The sequence below is a fragment of the Castanea sativa genome, chromosome 1, assembly GCF_040712315.1.
Source record: "Castanea sativa cultivar Marrone di Chiusa Pesio chromosome 1, ASM4071231v1".
Taxonomy (NCBI): Eukaryota; Viridiplantae; Streptophyta; class Magnoliopsida; order Fagales; family Fagaceae; genus Castanea; species Castanea sativa.
This window is the reverse complement of record NC_134013.1, coordinates 35,963,701-35,984,829: the sequence shown is the minus strand read 5'-3', so window position 1 is coordinate 35,984,829 and position 21,129 is coordinate 35,963,701. Positions and strand designations below refer to the sequence as shown.

Genomic DNA, 21,129 nt, shown 5'->3' with positions numbered 1-21,129 from the left:
TTTATAAGACATATGTATTTAAAGTTTTCATATCTTTAATATTACTAAATTCTTTGGGACTTTTTAAAAGTAAAGGAAAATGTAAAACTAATTTTTTATTTTTTCTATATCTCCAAATTTTTTTTAAAAAAAAAAAAACTAAATTTTAGTCCAGAATTTGGAGTCTATCTCTAGTAGGGGGCCCCTAGGCAATGGCCTAAGTGGCCTAGGCCTACGGCCAACCCTGTCTACGATTACCATCACAAAAAATCAGTTGGTGTCCTGCCATAATGATAAAAGAAAAATTATCATAAGGCGACTGCTATAAGTTCAACTCTTCAAATCTATCATATTTTTATAAAAAAATAAAAATGATGGTATTCAATAGTGAAATTATTCAGTGTACTTAGTGCACTACACCTACTTTCACATGAAGGTGGATCTTGCATGTGGGATCCACATTTATTTATTTATTTTTTTTTTAGATGAGATTCACATTTATGTAAAATGAGAGTGCAGTTCATGAGATAGTATATGGTGTAATAGATATATGTAACCACCCTCATATAGGGATGAGTCTCGCACTTATAGGTTAAGAAGGTATCTCACGAGACAGTCTCATAAGACCTCTCTCTCACGTACTTAAGATCCATACATGTTATAAAAGAGATGTCTCATAAGTTGGTTTTTCTTATATAAGCGGATGATTATGTATACCTGATTCACAATATCCTCTCTCGTAGTAGTCTGCTGGATGTGCTGCATAATTTCTCGAATTCTATTCACAATGGTGATGGGGAAAGTCTCATTTGTTGTTAGTGGCTTAGTGGGCGAGTAAGAACAGTCAAGCAAACCTTTTTTTTCCCCCCCTTTGATATATCCATAGTTTTTTGATAGTTCTATACACAGCCTAGTCCATCTAAGCAAGCCCAGTTTAAAAGAGAGTGGTCCATTCCGAAGAGCCCAACAATACAGAGCCTGATATGGATATTCACACATGTCTTGATTCCTGAACGGCTGTACAGTGAGCCAGAAAACGTTGGACAAAACAAATAGAAACATACTAAAGAAAACACATTGAGTCTGCAATCTGCAGGAGCAAGTAGAAAGTAGCCAAGGCCTTTACCTTTCGAAGTTAGAAACATAGCTGATGATAAGATAAGAAGATGCCACTTCTTTTTCTTCTTCAACCCTGTAAGTCTCTTTCTTCTCCCAACTATTCTTTACCGGTTAACAATGTCACTTTCACTATCCACAACAACAAAGTGTTTCCATTTTCATTTCCATTTCCATTTCCAAGCAACCCCACTAAATGCCCAGCTCCAAAACCCTCCAAGTTTCAAACGTTTTCCACTGTTGGGTCTCTGATATTTTCTAAGAATAATTTCCCAATTTGTGGAGGTATCCATGTTGCCTTTTGCTCTAGGAATGAGGTTTTTGATGGTTTTTCGAGTATCCAGTTGCCCCAAAAGCCTCCAAGTAATTCTACTAATGATGATGAAGAGCTTGAATTGCTAAATAAGCCTTCCCCATTTCCTATAGATAATTATTTAGACTCGGAATCAGATAAGGTGTCTGAAAAACCTGATAAAGATGAGGCTTTAGCGCCTTTTTTGAAGTTCTTCAAGGGGGGAGATTCTGAGGAAGAAATGAAAGAAGCAGATGAGGGAGGTGTATTAGTATTAGAGGAAAAAAGTGATGTGGATGGTAGGAATGAGGAAGGTAAGAAGGTTGATGTTGAGTACTATGAGCCCAAACCTGGTGATTTTGTGGTGGGGGTGGTGGTTTCAGGTAATGAGAATAAGCTTGATGTGAATGTGGGGGCAGACTTGTTGGGTACAATGTTGACAAAGGAGGTGCTTCCCTTGTATGACAAGGAAATGGAAAACTTGTTATGTGATACGGATAAGGATGCCAATGAGGTTATGGTTAAGGGGAAGATGGGAATTGTGAAGAATGATGAGGCATTGAGTGGGAGACAGGGGCTTGGAAGGCCTGTTGTTGAGATTGGAACTGTTTTGTTTGCAGAGGTTCTTGGGAGAACACTTAGTGGTAGGCCATTGCTTTCTACTAGACGGCTGTTCCGGCGGCTTGCCTGGCATCGAGTGAGGCAGGTTCATTTCTTGCTCTTTTCTTTTCCGTTTAGCAGATTTGGAAACTTTTGTGCAGAAAATAGAAAATGTTGTGTAGCGGTGTTTAGAAAATGTTCTTTTTAAGAAAAAGAAATGTATATAGGAGTACATTTTTTATGATCTTTAAAATGAATCAAGAAAGATTATACAATTACACTATGATTTTCATTTTCCTAACTTTATTACGGCCAATATTAAGCTACTACTTAGCTTTTTATTTTTAATGGTTGATTCTATTTGATGATGTGAACACATCTTTTGCTTTCTGTTGAGCAGATAAAACAACTCAATGAACCCATTGAGGTTAGAATAACAGAGTGGAATACTGGAGGCCTTCTGACAAGAATTGAGGTTTGTTTGTCTCTTGTATGTCTAATTTGTGTGTATGTTCTTATGCATTTTTCCAGTTGTTTATCATTTTTTAAAAGCTACTTTGCAGGGATTGCGAGCTTTTCTTCCCAAAGCTGAGTTGTTGAATAGAGTGAACAACTTCACTGAGTTGAAAGAAAATGTGAGTAGTTTTCCCCCCCTTTGTGCATGTTTGGGACAAATTAAAAGGCTATCATGCATAATTAGAACAATTGGGGATTTTAGATGTGTCAAATACATGATTTCAGCGAATATGCAGATCATGGATAGAAAAGTTAATTAATTTTGGGGAAATCTTCATATATTCATATATTTTCACTGACCATTAATGGCCCAATTGGGGACTGACTTGATTTCATCCTTTAAGTGTTTGGGGAGATCCTTAAAAGCAATCTTGGTGGACGTTGTTTGAATCAAAAGTACTTGTTCAGATCATGATCCTACATGTATTTGTATTTGCTTGATATGCATAGTTGGCCCCCTTCTTGACTGCTTTAACCTTTCATGACTGATGGTTTAAAACAATTAATCAATATATGTAATTTGACATCATTGAATATGGAAAATGGAAGTTTTACAATTTTGGAAAGCTTCCATTGGATCTTAAATCATTGGTCTACCTTGGTTATAAAATCCTAAGGGGCCTTTGATTCTACTTTTTATTTTAATTTCAAGGTCAGAATAAATTTAGTTCAACATCCCTTTCAATTCTAGACATGCAAACATACACACAGAGTTGTAGAAACATTCTTCCAGGTACATAAAGTTTCTTAATATATAAATATATCATGTTTAATCCAAAATTTTATTTCATTGAATCATAAAACATCAATCTGGTTCTGCAACTCAACCTTCATATAATTCATGTGTTATTCTTGTTTAGGTTCTCCATTTGAAAAACTTACCCAAAAAAAAAAAAAAAAAGGGAAGAAAGACCCTGGCTTCTAGTAAAAAGAGTATATACTTGAATTGCTTTAATACCCATAGTTATTTTTCTTGTTCACAGTCATTATGCAATCTTTACTTATTGGGTTTAAGGCTGTCTACCAGCTACCTTTTCAAGATCCCACTTCTAGCATTTGGTATGACCTTTTTTATTATTACTACTGTTACTAATATATGAGTAAATCAAATGGAGTTGTGAAAATGGGCCATATGGTCAACTACTGCCCTACTATATTTATTCTAGGCCCTAATGTAGAGCTAGTGGTGCAGTTGGGCGAGCTACCTACTACTTGATATAGAAACTTACACGGAACATACTTGCATGTAAAGTAAGATATATAAACTTATATGGCAAAGTAAAATGAGCCATCTGGGCAACTGCCTGGGTACCATATTTATTCTATGCTTTAATGCAAGGGTTGGGGTCCAGTTGGGAAGAGCAAAAGCATTACATACTTAATACTTTTACTTTACTGATAATGCAGTCTGGGACTTTCTAACCTTTCTATTCTCTGTTTGTTTATATACATTCACCTAGGTTCAATGCAAACCTTTTATGCTTCTTAGACATAATATGTTTATTGCTGGTGTAGGTTGGACGCCGGGTATATGTGCAGATTACTAGAATTGATGAGGCTAAAAATGACTTAATATTGAGTGAGAGGGAAGCTTGGGTTAGTTTTTCTTATGTCATATGGTGTTTCTTTTGCTCAATTTGTTTTTTGCAATAATATTTTCTGTAGTTCTCATTTGGTTTTCTCTCTTTTACTTTTCTTTAAAAAGACCTGCTATCTTTTCACATAATTTTGCAGGAAATGTTAAACCTTAGAGAGGGAACACTTCTAGAAGGGATGGTTAGAAAAATCTTCCCGTATGGAGCTCAAATAAGGATAGGCGAAAGTAACAGAAGGTGAGGAACAATTAGTATTTGCTTTGAATACTTGTCCTGGAAGTAAGTTGGATATGTGTATTTTCTTGATTTTTCTATTTTTGAAAAAAGAAAATTCTAAATATGTGAGTGAGTTGGGATCGGAGTAGCTATAGACAAGGAGATAAACAAAAAGATATTATGTTATTGGTGAAGGTTGCTGATTCTGGTACATTAAAGAACAGGGAAAAAGGACAAAAGGGTAAAAAAAAAACATTTTATGAGATTTCTGGTGAGCTGTCTTGAATGGTCAAACTTTCATGCATATGTGTTGCTATTCTTTCTGACATAAAGCTTCAACAGTGAGTCTTATGAATGACAGCTACCATAATGGAGATTAGGGGTAGTCAAAATGGATGACCTAGTGCTTCAGTTTATAGATTTTATGGAGGGGAGCATAAAATGAATGCTTATGTTATGGCTGAAATAAGAAGAAATTGTTGTAGGAATTTCTGGAAGTGACAGAAATTACAGGTTTTTGGTTCCAAATTAGTATTAATAATGGTCATTGTTTGGATGGTCTTGTATTTGGGGTTTTACGCAATGTATTTTTGTATTTGATTTCCTGCAATCTATTTCTGTTTCTTTGTGATTTTTTTTTTGTGTATCTGTTTCAAGTCGGTCTGTTCATCATCGTGAACATGATGCACTTTTTTATTAATGAAATATCTATTACCTATAAAAAAAAAATTAGTATTAATAATGGTAGGTTCAGTTGAAACTAAACCCTATTACTTTAACAAGTATAAAGTAGATAAAATTCATTACCAAACTCCTCCAAACAACTCATCTTTTGTCTATTTCCTGATTAACAGATGAATGCAATTATAGGGAACAGTCTGTAGCTATACTTTTATTTTTATCCCCCAATATTAACTTTTCAGTTTCCTTCTAATTTAAGGATGTTTGAAACATATATGATTAATTATACCCTATGGAAAATACTCTTTTATTATATAGGACCTTTGGTGGGTTCCATTAGTGAACCCACATTGGCTTTGCAAATTGCAATGAGCACCATATGCATTGAAGGGCCTTTAACATCATTTTGCCTTCCATGTTTCATGGATGTAATTCATATATTAAATTTGCATCTTTTATGTTATTTAGAGTGTGTTTGGGAGGTGATGAAACTCACAGCTTATTAGAGTTTTTAGCTTATGTCTGGTACTATTCATGGGTCCTATTGCATTTTTTGGTACTATTCATGGGTACTATCGTACTATTCAGCTAGCTTTTAGCTATTTTTACAATTTTTTTAGCAAAAAAATTTCAATTTCAGCTAAATAAGTTGTTCCCAAATGGACCCCTAGTTTATAAATGGTCGATGATTGTCCTCATTTTTTTTGTCTCACAGTGGGATGCTGCATATCTCAAACATCACCCGTGCCCGAATTACTTCTGTCAGTGACTTACTTGCAGTTGATGAGAAGGTTAAAGTTCTGGTTGTGAAGTCAATGTTTCCTGACAAAATCTCTCTCAGGTGACTACGGACTGGGTTTCTGAGTGCAATCCATGCATGTCTAGTGCACCAAAAGCTCTTGCTTTACGAGTAAATGCATAATCATTTACTTTTTTACTAGCAATCTCAAACTTTTCATTATTAAATTTTTTGGTGCTATAATTCATGTCTGAATTAGACATTCATGAATACCATAGTTAATTTGGAAGAAGAATGATATAGTTATATGCCCAAGCAGATGGGCTGAAATTGTTGTTTGTGGTTCGTTTGGTATGCAAATAGAATGAAGAGTTTGACATTCCTTATTTCAATGGATTGATGTCACTAGTAGAGAATCTTTCCTTGTCTACCTAACTATCAATTATGGTCCCCACCCCCCCTCCTCTTTTTCTGCCCTTATAATCTCATTTTTGATTTTCACAAACTTAGTTACTTCTAATATGTTCCAATTCCTGTGTTTGTGCTCCATAAGTTAGAAATAACAGTACCTTTATTTATGAAAGTCTGAGCACGTTAAACAGGGCCTGAGCACGTTAAACAGGGCCTGAGCATGTGGCTTTCGTTGTAAGTAAACTTAAGTGATTATATTTCTTTTCAAGGATCATATTTGTTTGAATCTTTTCTGGCCTCCAAAACAGTAGGCCATAATGGAGAAGCTGTTGATTTGAAGGTTTAATTCCTTAAAGATTTGCAATAGTTCCATCTTCATGTTTGTAATAGCAATATGTATTTAACAGTCAACAAAAGCTGTCTTAACTTTTATTACTCATATAAGTTTGCATTGGTAAAGTGACGAGTAGCTCTGTCATTGCATTGAGTCCATCTCTACAACTCGTGAAATATATATACTTAGCGATTGTGTTTTATTTAGTAAAATCTGTAAATTCCGTAACTATTAGAAGATGATCTTACTAGAGAGTTGTTATTGAGAAGTATGTGAGTATGTTAAAGTGGGGACTTTTTTGGGGTGGGTTGGAGGTGTAAAAGAGGAAGAGAATTATCATCCCCAAAACACAATGGCTAACAGGATTCCTGGGCCAAATTCTCGTTGCGATCAATTGCAAAAAAATGGGGGCCTGTCATTTATTCACTAAATGTTATTATAAGATTTGGCGGGCATTTCATAAGATCTGGAGGACCAATCTATAATCATCATTCTATGTTTTCTAATCTTTCTATAGGATGAATTTGTTCCTCTTATGCAATTTTGAAACACAATCGAATTATATTTTATCATGAGGCATTCCAGTGCACATTCAATCTTTCCATAAGGACCTTAACTCATCTAATAATGCAATATGATGGTGTACTTATTTGGGGTGTTATATTAATGCAAATAATTGTGATATAAAGATATTGAGTAGTGGTTATAGTACTACTTATTTGGGATGTTATATTAATTCAATGATGCGTTTGATGTGGGTTCATTACCTGATGAAGGTTTAATCCTTGAAGTTTTAGCCTCCACAATCATCACATTCTGATGAGCAAGATACTGCCTTTATTAGTTTTATTTTTTCCATGTTAGAACCTTTTTTGGTTAGGAAATTTGTGCCAATGCCAAACAGTGGCCCTAAGTAGGTGCTAGTGATAATTTTGCTTCTGTGTCTTGCAGTATTGCTGACCTTGAAAGTGAGCCTGGCCTATTTATATCAAACAAAGAGGTGCTTATATTGTTAATCTTTTTCTCAAAATTGAGATTTATTATATGGCCTATGTGTTGCTTCCATCCAGTTTCCTTAACAGAAAAATTCATTCCTTTTGGCAGAAAGTATTTGCTGAGGCTGATGCAATGGCAAGGAAGTACAGGGAAAAGCTACCTTCTGGTTTTGCCCCTCATAAATCGGAACTCCCTCCAACCAATGCTTTACCCTTTGAGAATGAGGTAAAAATGTATGCAAATTGGAAGTGGTTCAAATTTGAAAGAGAATATGAACCAGCGTGACCCTTAGGGTTGCCCTGTGACAGCATCAAATTAGAAAAAAGGGAGGGCTCAGACCTTGCTATCCTCCCCTAACCCACACACACCCCATAATGAAAAAAAGTAAATATCTCTCAAGTCTCAACAAGGCCATTATACTCTTGATTTCACAAAAATCAAGTTATTCGGCATGTGTTGCACTTAGATCACAAGCCATTGAAAATCTATGGAGACATGAGCATATGTTCTTGCTGTTGACATAGTTTTCCACTTTATTATTCCATACAAATCTGTAATATGATGAGTCAAAATATTCCCAGTTGTAGTTGCAAACCTTGTCCTTAGTGTTATTGCTGTTGTTTTTTTTTTCCATATGGAAATGATTAGATTCAGTTTCTTCTGATTCAGTTTGTAGCTGTACATAGAAAGTTTCTCTCTCCATTGTGTTCCCAAACAATGTATGATTTATTTCAAGGCCGTTGTTTGACTGGAATTAGGCTGCTACTTACTGTTTGGCATACCAAAAAAAAAAAAAACATTTTGATCCTAACTAATTGGGTTGAGTCTATGTTTAATTGAATTTATTATTTGCTGTTCAAGATAAATTTTAGTCTAGTCCATTGCCGTATATTTTTAGCATATCGAAACAGCGGTTTCTTTGTCGTTCAACACAATGGAGATGGCAGACAGTAGTTTAGTGTCATCTTTTGCATTATCTTCTAAGCAATAAGCCCATAGTTGGCAAAGTGTAGCCTCCCTTTTGTAGAAATAGGCTCCACCTTCAACTCAGAGCAGTACTAGGGGGTATGAATATGATTTCTGACATCAGTCTTATTCTCAATTAAAGCCGAAAGTGTTTTATTTTGTTTTATTTGGTTAGAAATCTGGTTACACTGTTAAGTTACAAAGGAATTGTTGCCGTTGAGTTATACCTCAATTGACACTTATCTCAAATTAATGGGATGGAGGGTGTGAGGTCTTGGTTGCCTAGTAAGTGCTCTTACAAATAGAGAAAGCCTATGGACAACTTTTGGCAGTGTAGAAAAAACAGTGAGTCCATGTGAAAGTGATGAGCAACCATTCACAATTTGTCATATCAAAATTGTGACATAAGTTGTGCTCCTAGAAGAACTCCTTACTGATACTCACGAAAAAAAAAAAGGTTATAGAGTAACTGTTTTATAGTCAGAAATATTACATCTATCCATTCTCTAAAAACAGTCAGTTAGTCCTATACAGTTTGCTTCATAAAAATTAAAAGACGTAGCTTGGCTGGGATTGGTCTTTCCCTTCAGAGGCAATAATTATATCATGTGTCGGTTATATGTATCATTTCTCTCATAGTGTGTGGGTTCACAAGCATGTGGGACAAATGTACTATGAGAGTGATGATGATGTATCAAATGCATGGGGTACATTTTCCTCTGTAGAGACAGCTGCCATCAAGTTTTACTTCTCTCTCTCCATGAATACAGCAAGTCTCACTTCTAAGCATAGTTTTTGTCTCCTCTAGTGTACCGAGGAAAAAAATTAAAATAGATGCATGACTTTGGTTACCATCCGGGGGTATAGAAACAGGGTCGTGAAAATGGATGACCTAAACTTGTGTATTGTTTACTACGGATTGTTAAGCCGTGGAACAATGAGAGAAAGTTGTCATTCAACAAAAAACTTAACACTATTAGCAGGATTCCAGTAAGATGTCTGCTAGATTGGAATCTGTATCTCCTTAAAGAAATTTCATTGAGTACTTTACCAACCCTATAATCCTACACACCCATCCTAATATGCTATCAGGCATTTAATGATAAGAAATGCTATGTCCACAATATTTTTACAACAAATCTTAAGTGTTAGGTTGTTACTGGTTGTTATTGTTGGGGTAAAATAGTAATTTTAGTGGTAAGTTCAAATTTGAACCAATAACAACTAACCACCTATGATTTGTTGTGAAAATATTGTGGACATAACTCTTTTCTTTAATGATATCATTAAGCACCTCACCTCCATAGGGAAAATGCCAAATGGCATCGCTCTTGTCATCTTTGTCATGTTTTCTTATTTAATGATTCATGCGATTTAATACATGTGGATCATTTTATGCACCGTCCTAATAATGGGTTGGACAGTTTTCTTTTTATCTAACAAAAAAAGAAAAGAAAACTGTCCGATTATTAAATTAGTCATATGACACATTAAATAGATCATGTGAAGTGTTACATAATGGATTAAATGAATTTTCTTCCAAACTAATTTGAGGAAAACTATTTTTAGTTTTTTTTTTCTTTCTTTTTGGGGCTACCTTTTAGTCTTTTATGTCTAAGATGTATGAGTTATTGATGATTTTTTGTTTTTTTGTTTTTAAGTTTTAACAATGTTCTTTGAGATTTTACTTGGGAGATAAATGAAAATGAGGGTTTATAACTTAGAGTTTTCATAAATTCACTTATAATTGAGAGTGAGAATTGATGGTAACATTAACCAATATATTGCAAATAATAATATATTTCCTAAGTGAATTATGAAGCCAAATATAGAGCATGCTACTAAAGCCAATACAATACACTTACATGATTGAATTTAATTGAAGAACTATTTTAGCAATTAGTAAAACACTAACACGCGAGATCCACATATGCATGCATGTATGATTAGTGTCAACAACAGGACATGCTACCAATATATATATAACATCCCCCCTCCCCCGTCCCTTGGATTATGTAACTATTGCATACAATCTCTCTCACATGAGATAAACATAAAGGGGTGTTTAGTTCGTTGTGAGGTGAATTACATTATGGTCACGTTATTTTATTGTGAACATTACAATGTTTGGTTGATTTTGTTGTGCACATGATTGCGATCATCTAAAATTACAAAATATTTTACATAATCTCATTAACTTATTAAATGGGGTAATATTAGATTACTTAGGTAGGAACATAATAAATTAGAACAAAGTTTCTCTCCAAACTAGTTTGGAGAGAAATTCTACAAACTCCTCGTATATCTCTATATTGAGTGTGAATTTTGAAAATCTAACCGTTAGATTGCATGTTCTTATTATATTCTTCATGCATGCAAAATTTCAAGAAAATCAAAGATCAATTGCTATCTCATCAAACAAATGTTAAGATAACAAATTATTATGATCTAAAATTGTGTATAAAAAATAAGTGTATTGATCAAATAGTAAATAATATCCAATTTGAACGAAATTTGATATGCATGTTAAGAACATAAGGAACATAATATTTAATGATTAGATTTTCAAAATTCACAAAAAAAAGGAGATATACGAGGAGTTTGTAGAGTTTGGAGAGAAACTTTGTTCAATAATTTATTCAATTGACAAATCCATGGTAAAAAACTTTATCTACAAAATTGTCCTAATATATTTTCAAACCCAAGCCCTTATCTCTCATCAAATTCAAAGTTCATACCCTAACCTCTTGCTCGCTCTCCCTTGGAATCCATGGCCTCTATCATTGCCACCGTTCCTTGGCGGCAAGCCCCTTTATGTACTTTTCTGTCTCGTCGCTATATGAGTTCAAGTTGTTCTTCTACGTCATCGGCAATCAATAGAACCACTATTAGAGACTAATCCTCCGAATCTCAAACCAAAACTGGTCGAGTTAAAGTGGAACGAGCTTGCCGTTGGAGAGGAGATCGTTGGCAAGGAGCATTGCCACTAGATCTTCAAGTTTGAACTCGAAATCTAAGGGTAGTGGTGAACTCGTTGAATATATGGGAAGTCATAGAACACAAAAATCGTTCAGATTTGGAAATTGTTTTGGTGGATAAGTTGTTTGGTAGGTGAGAAAGTGTGGGAAAGTAAAATATAATTTTGTTTAATTGTTTTGTGGTTATAGATTGTAATTGTTTGGTTGGTGAGGTGTGAAAAATAAATAATTTTTTTTAAAAAAATTAGTTTTGAGTTGTTTGATTGGTGAGAAAGTGAACACCCTTTCCAAATAACGTTACTGTGCTAAGGATCATTAGGAACCGAAAGAAAATTGTGCTCAATTATTTTGTGGCTTTTTTTAATATAAAAAGTAAAATTTTATTTAGTTATTTTTCAAATGGATATTTTTAGAAATTCATTGAAAAAATTACTTATTATTTTAGGAATATTAGGAACCGAAAATCAAACGAAGACGGAAATTAATGTAAGTAACTAATAAACCAAGCATGGTAATGGTAATGTTATATTGTTGTAATGTAATGTGATTTCATGAATCTAAAATTACAAGAATCTAACATGACACACTGTAATAAAATATAATTACGTGAACCAAAAGTGTAGTGACAAACTCTCCCAATGTAAGAGTAAGAGTAAGAGAGGATTGTTAGATCATAGTCATAGATGCAACAGTCACAATATACCACCTGCGGCCTGCCACTCGGCCGAGTTTGTTTGCAACCAAAATAAAAATTTCCAAGCCATTGCTATTTACTAGAGCGTTTGTAACTTATTGCCTTAATAAAATCTAATCATGACTGACGCCCACGCCATCTAAAAGCGCAATTATAGAAACACAAACTACGTTCAAACTTAAAATGCAGGAGACTGTCACATTTCAAATTGATGCACGAATTTCTTTCCCTATCATTGGTTTATCCGATGGCACATAAATAGAACAGGAAGTCTGATCCTAATAAGTTACTGATAACATACGAGAGTGACACATTCTCATATCCATTGAATTCAACATTTTGGGCAAAACCAAGTCCTATCAGTATCAGCTGTCTTCACCATTTTTTGTAATATCAAGTCCACTTGATAGCAGTGGTTTATTTGCATTGTCAATAAACTTTCCTTCACAAAGTGCACCTTCTTTTCTTTTTTTCTTTCTTTTTCTCTCAGATAAAAAATGTAAACATTTTCCCACTTTTCTATTTAAATAGGTATCTGCATATTTACTCACCATACTATACTAGTACACTTTGACATATTCCACGGGAACACCTACAGTGAATGTCCATGTGCTTACAGTACTAAATGGATACAACTAGCTAACTGCTGCTAGTGGTCCAAAACTCTAGCAACAAGCAACTAACTAGCATTCATTCAAAACAAGGAACTACCTAATAACATAATTTGAACAATCAATGGTAACTTGATATCTCTGTAAGAATAGCAATATTAAAGATGCTAGAACTGCCTCCCAGCTATGGGCACACAAGCACTAAAGTCTGTAGCTGACTCTTATCACATCATTTGCTGATGAAGATCAGCTGATTGCTGAGCCAGCTCAACCATCATGCCCTCATCAAAGAACTTGTTAATGCTCACATCCTCACTCATTCCCTGCCAAATTCAAGACAAACTCAAACATTATTACAGCTTAAATGCAATTTTCTAGTTCTACATTACTGTTGAAATTGCAGGATTGATAAAATATCCATAGATAAATTTGCACGACTTTGCAGCATCCACCTTGAGATCTTTCTCAGATTGTGTTGTAAATGGAGAAAATCATGGGCAGAAAGATAAATGATAAATGACAGCACACACTGCATATCAATCATGCTGCTGCACTACTTACAAACAATATCACAGCCAAGCCTTTTGTGAGTGTGTCCATATATATGGCTTGTTAAGTTACAGTCACTGGGTCTTGAAGCCACAACTTCAAAGCACACCCATGAATCTATAATGTAAAATTATAGAAGGAAAAGATGTTTTAGAGCAGTTTTTAAATATTCACTCTAGAACATATTAAAGCAAGCACAATGCACTTCAAAGCACTACAGAGTTTTTAAAGAGTTTAAAGGAGTCAGTGACTGAAAGAGTGAGAGGGAGACTTCAGCTCTGCTCTTTGTTGTATGTGTCTGAATGAGAGAGCGAGAGAGAGAGAGGGTGGGAGGGAGAACAGCTTACCTTTCTACGCCTTGTCTTCACCATAAATTCACGAGCAAGATGCTGAATTGGAGCCGGTTCAAGTGGCCGCAGAACAATACTCTTGTCAAGAGGGTCCCCAGGAACAATAGCCCAATGATCAAACACTGAGAGGCAAAATGCTTGTCCTTGAGTATGGTATCTCAAGTCTGTCTCAAAACCGAATGATTCTATGACAGGTAAAAATGCCTGAAAATCCAATAGGGCTAAAATTAGGAACATAAAAGTTCAAGCATACATGTGTATTCAAATTGAAATCAACAATGCACCACACAAACCAACGGTCCCAAAAAATTTCCATTGGTCATACAAGTATTTCCTAGAGGATCTTTATGTGGACAAAGTTTAGTCACAAAACCTTAACAATATAAGCTGGGGTCCCTGGTTGAGGAACATCAGCTGTTACATGTCCACGCCTGCGAGATAAGACCGTATAGATTGCAGAGACACAATCGATTGGTGTTTGTATCTGAAACAACAGCATCAAAAATTTAGTTGTAGCTCAAAGTTCATGTCTTGACATAAGTCATAACTCCAATAATAGTTGTTTCTCAAAATCTCCATCATAATACAACCTCATGAACGAAAAGCATTTAATTAAACTTATAGATATAACTTGAAAAGTTTACACATGTTTAAGTTTAGTATCATTGAAAATTTTTCATTAAGCTCTATAGATGGGAACTGAAAGAAACAACCAATTGGATATCTTCCTAAAAAATGCAATCTCATCTTGATGTAATATTAGTAGCAAGCATTTACCTCCACATAATACATTGGTTCCATAAGCCTTGGGGTTGCCATAAGGAAAGCTGAGTAGGCCACACGCCGAGCAGTAGGAATGATTTGACCAGATCCCCGATGCAGTGGCTCAGGTGCAATCCTGGCATCAACTATTTTGAACTTAACATTCCTGATGGGTTCATCACAGAGGGGTCCTTCTCGAGCACCCCATTGAAATCTGACCAAAATAAATAAAATCATTAATGTTGAGGTAAAGGAGACCATGAAAAAAAAAAGAAAAAAAAAAAGACATCATTTAATTTACCCCTGAACAATGGAATCCTTGACAGCATTCAGCAAGTTCTTGTCAACTTCACCTGAGAGCGTGTCATCTAGTAGAATGTTAGGCCCCTGCATATGTGGCATTTTGTCAAACAAGAGCATAGAAACTCAAGTATGGCATGAAATACAAGTCTTGAATATCTTATAAAAATAATCATAAACTTAAAAAATAAATAAATAAATAAATTGTGAACATTGCTGAGTATAAGATATAAAAAAAAGCATCAAAATGGAAGCCAAGACTAATAAGAGAGCAATAAAATTGTTTATACTTTCTTCTTAATTACATAAAGAGCAGGCAAATGCACACATCCTCATGCACACTATACCTGCTTATCAGGTCCAAATGCCCATATGGACCGTGATGCAAGCACATCCCACCCATAACTCTTCTCAAAGAATTCACCAATTGTCTTCCGATTCCAATCAATGCTTACAGCACCATTCTCAATGTCCTCTGGTAGTCCTCTCTCCAAAGGCTCTGCGATCTATAAAATGAGAAGAGGTATCAGTGATCATATTGCATGAATGGAATCACATATGATTCTCAATAGCAACAAAATCAACCAAAATGGATTTCTTACCATGGTTATTTTGTTCTTTTTGTTTGGTGTTTCAGCAAAACATTTCATTGATGAAGACTCCACCACAGTTTCACAGAATGAAACAACAGGATCTGCTACCTAGATTTCAAGTTAAGCACAAGAAGCAAAGATGTGCCTATCAGCAGAAACTACACTCAAAACATCAGAACAGAAGAAGTGATGGTATAGAAGCTAGAGAAAGAAGTGTGAGAAAATAACTACCTTGACTTCTACTTCAGAATAGAGCTCTCTAAGGTCCTTCATGATTGAATCCAAGTACAACTCTCCTGTACCTAAAATAGTGTGCTCTCCAGACTCCTCAACTTTGGTAATGGCTAGAGGATAGCTCTTGCTGATCTTCCTAAGACCCTCAACCATTTTAGGCAACTCACTTGGATTCAAAGGCTCAGTAGCTGTTTTCACCACTGGAAGAGTGTTGAATTGGAGAGGCCGGAATATGTAGATGTCCTCATAGCGTGCAACATCCTCATCACAAAGCGTAGCAGTTTTCATGATGGAAGCATCTACACCTTCAATGAGAACCCAAGAACCAGCAGGAGCCTCAGCTATGGGTGTCCTATCTCGAGCTTGATAAACCCATAATTTTGTTACTTCTTTTACGGTCATGTCCTCCTCGTCATCTGGAGAATATCCTTCTCCCAATACTCGTACAGTCTGCCCTGTCCTAATCCTTCCACTATAAACCCTACCAAATGCATCAAATACACTACAGTCTGACTTGGGATACAGCTTGGTCACATTAACCATTAAGGGGCCTTCAGGATCACAATTCTTCATGGCCTTATAGATCATGGAGTCTTTTGGGCCAGTATATATATGATCAACCTTCCTTGTTGCAGAAGCTTTGGGGGAAGGTATATGCTGAACCAGCATATCAGTAAAGCCTGAGGAATTACCAAAAACTGAGCTACAAGCCAGCCTCAGCAAAGGCCTGACATTCAGTTTGTAAGCCGCATTAGGAAGAGTCACACCAAGTTCTATAAGAGTAGCTTCCACACTCTTTTTATGTTCACCAATCACTTGGCTGTATATTTTGTAAAGGGGTTCTAGCACAAACTGGACAAATGATCTTTCCCCTCCACTGGCAGGGGGTTTCTTTCTGAAAACCCTGGCATCTGGATGATAATACATATCTCCCCAAAGTCGAGACGCAAACTTATCAGCATCAAATGGGATCCCATGGAGTTTGACATACAGTTTTGCAAATGATTGCAAAGTGAAGGACCATCCTGCTGTACCACTTGCAAAACAAACATTTCCAGCAGCTGGATCTATAACTGGGACATTGCCAGTGTTATTAGTGGCAGCAACTATGTTGCTATTAATGACTTCCAGAGTATGCCTTAGCTTATGGTAAGCATCCTTTGGGGGCAGCTTAAGTTCTGTTATCAGCCTGTCAACCTAAAACAAAATTTTTTATATAAGAATTCAAGGGAGTAATAGAAGTTCACTGCTCAATTATAAAATAATTAATAGACCAAAGTTAAGCACTCAGAGTGAGTGTTACCTTATTAATTACAACTACAATAGGTAGGCGATCTTGGATTGCATGGCGTATAGCCCTCTCTGTATTTACCTGTATATCATATAATATTATAAAGGGACTATTTTCAGAAACAAATCACTACCAAAAGCCTACTGATATAAATGGATCAAAAGATGGTTGAACTAAACACAGCATTTTGGGTTGTCCCTCCAATGAGCCACAGCTTACAAAACCAACTTTCCTAATCTCCTGTCAAGGCAGATGCCCACGAAGGTGACCTAACATCTAAGGTTTCAAACTTCATGCTTATACTTATCTTCAGTATTTGATGGATATCAAGTTGATTCTTAGAATTTTGTTTCAGAGCCAATTTTTTTTTTTTTTCATAAATTGATCCATAAAGGTACAGACTATACCAAAGCCTAGAACGGTTAGAAGAAGAAAACTAAAAATGATGGACCTTTCAGATAAAAGAAGAAAATTACTTACCATTACTCCTTCAGCAGCATCCACAATTAATACAGCACCATCGGCAAGTCTGAGAGCAGCAGTCATTTCATCGGAAAAATTAACATGCCCAGGGGTGTCCATGATGTTACACAGATACGATTTTGAATTGCTATCTTCAAGAACAAGGGACATTGGAATTGCCTTAATTGATATCCTTCTCTCTTGTTCATCAATCCTTGTATCTGTGTACCTCAAATGCTTCTCACTATTTGCATCAAATGTGGACATATGGTGGGTTTGCTCAATCAACATATCCATGAAGACAGTTTTGCCATGCTGAAGGTGCCCAACAAGGGCAACATTTCGAACCAGAGTGGGATTCGACATGAGACCAACAAGAAATTGTGTTGGGACATACATTGAAGAATCCTTCACACCAACCTCAAACTTGATATTCCTAACAGGTTTGACTATTGGTTGCTCCAATGGTTGCTCATCTTCGTCCATCACCAACGTTTCAACATCTTCACCATAAACCTCTTCGGCAGTTGGGTAGTACTTTTTGTCCTCAGCAAGGACAATCTGGTTATCCATATCAATATCATTCGAGGCTGTTATCCAACCATTTGAAGCAGCAGCTGCATCCTCACCATCCGATGCCTCCTCTTCAATAGGCCTGTCTGTAAGATCTTCGTCTTCATCCTCTCTGTCACTCTCTCTGTCAGACTCGATTTCAGGTCCAATATAGTTCCCAAACTCGTCATATAAGCTATCATCCATGTTTTTCTTCTTCTTCTTCCCTTTTTTTTTTTCAAATCTGAATATAGCATTAGCAATAAGAGCTCCTTTCAAACAACAAAGTTCAGTATACCAAAATTCAATTCTCACTGACCTTCGCTATTAGTTTACTCAAATCGGCAGAAACATAAAGCAGGTTTTTATCTACAAAACCTTGCACTCAGATATTTATTCATTTATTTTCATTTTAATCCACACAAAATCTTGGATCAGGGAATGTAATCACCAATTCAACTAAATGGTTAATCGGTGGAATAGATGTAAGGTAGTGTTTGGAACAACTTCTGGGAGAATTCGTTCTAGTAGAATGCATTTCAGCAGAATGTAGTTTGGTAGAATGCATTTCTCTAGAAAATTGTGTTTGGTATGATGTTTGAAACTTCTACAGAAATGTAACTATGCTGAATGGAATTTCTCTTAATTTGAATAAGTGTAGAATGCATTTTTTAACATTACTTGTTTTGATGTAAGTGCAAGGCACGTAAAAGAACACAATAAAAAAAATATTCTTTGCAAACAAACACTGTGATTCTATCACCTTTTTGCTTTGATTAAATTTTAACTTTGACTTTATTAGTTAGAATGAGGAAAAAAAAAAATTATTAGTAACAGAATTACATTAAAGAAGTATTTTATCAAACTAAAGCTACAAGCAAAATATAGGGTCTATAATTTGCGTTCTCAAATTAGAGTCTATCGATATATCTCTACTAGCACAAATTGATAAGCCACAGTATTTCAAAAAAACATAAAACAATTAAAAGTTATTTTTCAATAAAAATATCAAAAAACTAAACAAGTAAGCAAACTAATGCAGCAGCACTGGAAATATAATATGTAAAAGACGCCCAATAATTGATAATGACTAAAATATTTTCCTCCATGTCATGAAAGTAATCTAAGGACCATTTTCCCTATATTTATTCAGAATTGTAGTCTAACCACCTAGAGAGAGAGGAAAAAAAAAACTCTAAAACAAAAATAAATTATTAGGTGTCATAGAACAACATTAACTTATATGACAATAACATAAAACATTAAGGGAGTAAAATAGATAAACCATGAAACAATTATCATATTACTTGGCCAAAATTAAGGGTAGATTCAGATAAAAGGAACCTAGAGTTTAGATCGTAAATGGGAATACATAGAAAACTTGAAAATCAAAGGTTTTGATTAAATTCTAACTTAACATTGTGACACTATTTGTAGAGTTTTAATTTATGATGCAACTTAAGATACCCATGTAATGTAAGGCTATGATTAATGAAAAATAACACAAATATATATATATATATATAGGTTGTAAATTAGGGTGTTCATCATCATCATCATCATCATCATTATCTAGTAATAATGGAACAATTGAGCACTGAAAACCAACAACAACAAAATTCCAATACCTGGGTCACTAACTAAGTAAGTGCATAAAAACAGTGCAGCTATGGTTCAAACAAATTCTTCAATAAAAAATCCCAAGACCCATAAATTCAAAAAATACTAAAATCCACAAAATGTCAAAAGTGAGAAGCTAGACAATATAAGTCATAAATAGTAGTAGTGTCAAATTAGAACTATCTTCAGAACTAAAGAAAACAACCCAACTAATATGAGAGAGAGAGAGAGAGAGAGAGAGAGAGAGAGACCTGAGTTTGGACGGAAACAAAAGCCACCGTCGAAGCGTGGGCACCGGCGAGGCTTTAGGGTTTCGGGGAGTGAGGAGTGAGTAGTAAGAGAAATGAGAGAGGAGGCTTTAGGGTAAGGGTAAAAGTGTAAAACTATTACTTCAAATCTCTATATTCACTATTTAGGCAAAAAATGCAAATTATTCATTCAAATATTCAATTTGTTTCGGTTAGCATTGTTTTGTTAAACACACCAAAACAGTGTTGTTCTAGTTTTTGCTTAATATATATGGGTTATGCTAACGAATGCTCTAAGGGTATTAGTTAACAATTTATTTTAAAAAAGTTTTGATATCACTTTTATGGGAAATGAAAAAAGCTATCAAAACATTAATTGTTTTTCTTTCTTTCCCTATAAAAATTTTCTTTAAATAGATTATTAAACAATGCCCTAAGGGCATTCGTTAGCATTTCCCAATATATATTGAGAATGAGCCTAATTCTACTATTTAAATATTGTATCCAATCGACCTGGGAAGCCCTGTTTGTAGTAGTGAGGATGAAACACCCTAGAGTGGAAGCTATGTGTGATTTGGTTAGTATCATCCATGATGAGACACGAGATCTTGATAAATTTGCAATGGTAGCTTGGGCGATATGGCAACGTAGAAATAAGTTTTGAAGCAAGGAGGCTAGTACCCCAATCCACAAAATTTACCAATCAGCCTTGACACTCTTGGCTGAGTTTCAGCAGAAGAAGCTGAGTATAGTTGGTCAAAGCCAACCTAGTCCGAACCATTGGCAGCCTCCTCCATCTAACTTAGTAAAGGTAAACTTTGATCGTCCAGTCTTTGGAGATTCTTATGAGGCCGGGGTGGGAGTTGTGATTAGGAACAAATGAGGGGAGGTGATGGCTTCTTTGTCAGAGAAAATAATGACGCCATCATCGATGGAAGTGCTCGAGATGCTGGCTACTAGGAGAGCTGCCATCTTCACTCATGAACTGGGTTTCAAGAATGCGTGTTTTGAAGGTGATGTCAAGGGGGTGCTGAGAAGTGTAAGGGATGAGGACAGCTCAAATGCATTTGTTGGGCACTTAGTGAAAGATTTTATGTCTATAGTTGGTTTGTTTCAAACTTATTTTATCTCTCATGTAAGGCAGCAGGGCAATAGTGTAGCACATGCTTTAGCTAGGGAGACTAGAATGTATTTTCCTTTGCGTATTTGGATGGAGGATGTTCCACCAAATGTTTTGAATTTTATAACCAAAGATTTTCCTATTGAATAAAATTACCCCAGCTGGGTGGAATTCTAAAAAAAAAGTTGCTAAGATTATTATTATTATTTAGAATCTGTGAAACATTAGCCTAATGCTAAAATTATAACTAAAGACCCTAAAAAATCATATGCATCAGTCTCACACAACACCAAAATTTTAACAATGAACAATACTACACTGCTT

General features: G+C 35.3%; 2 protein-coding genes across 3 annotated transcripts; one reads left to right on the top strand and one right to left on the bottom strand.

Moving 5' to 3' along the window:
* Nucleotides 1–1,024: 1,024 nt before the first annotated feature.
* Nucleotides 1,025–8,137, top strand: LOC142622739 (protein PIGMENT DEFECTIVE 338, chloroplastic). Of its 2 annotated transcripts, none has more exons than XR_012841958.1 (8): nucleotides 1,025–2,093; nucleotides 2,388–2,462; nucleotides 2,551–2,622; nucleotides 4,019–4,099; nucleotides 4,238–4,335; nucleotides 5,711–5,905; nucleotides 7,431–7,479; nucleotides 7,584–7,672. XR_012841958.1 is itself a non-coding variant. In XM_075796266.1 (8 exons), the coding sequence occupies exons 1-8, from the start codon at nucleotides 1,146–1,148 to the stop codon at nucleotides 7,758–7,760; spliced, it is 1,626 nt and encodes a 541-aa protein (XP_075652381.1). In that variant the 5' UTR covers nucleotides 1,026–1,145; the 3' UTR covers nucleotides 7,761–8,137. The 2 variants fall into 2 exon arrangements, 1 of the variants encoding a protein (XP_075652381.1); XM_075796266.1 differs by having other exon boundaries at nucleotides 1,026–2,093; nucleotides 5,711–5,836; nucleotides 7,584–8,137.
* A 4,491-nt stretch (nucleotides 8,138–12,628) lies between these two features.
* On the bottom strand, nucleotides 12,629–19,822 carry LOC142614088 (110 kDa U5 small nuclear ribonucleoprotein component CLO). The gene is made up of 11 exons (XM_075786635.1): nucleotides 19,689–19,822; nucleotides 17,284–18,061; nucleotides 16,816–16,884; nucleotides 15,510–16,709; nucleotides 15,288–15,386; nucleotides 15,033–15,191; nucleotides 14,687–14,772; nucleotides 14,401–14,599; nucleotides 13,997–14,107; nucleotides 13,621–13,827; nucleotides 12,629–13,047 (listed from the first exon to the last, which is right to left on the bottom strand). The coding sequence occupies exons 2-11, from the start codon at nucleotides 18,022–18,024 to the stop codon at nucleotides 12,949–12,951; spliced, it is 2,970 nt and encodes a 989-aa protein (XP_075642750.1). The 5' UTR covers nucleotides 18,025–18,061; nucleotides 19,689–19,822; the 3' UTR covers nucleotides 12,629–12,948.
* Between the last annotated feature and the right edge of the window lie 1,307 nt (nucleotides 19,823–21,129).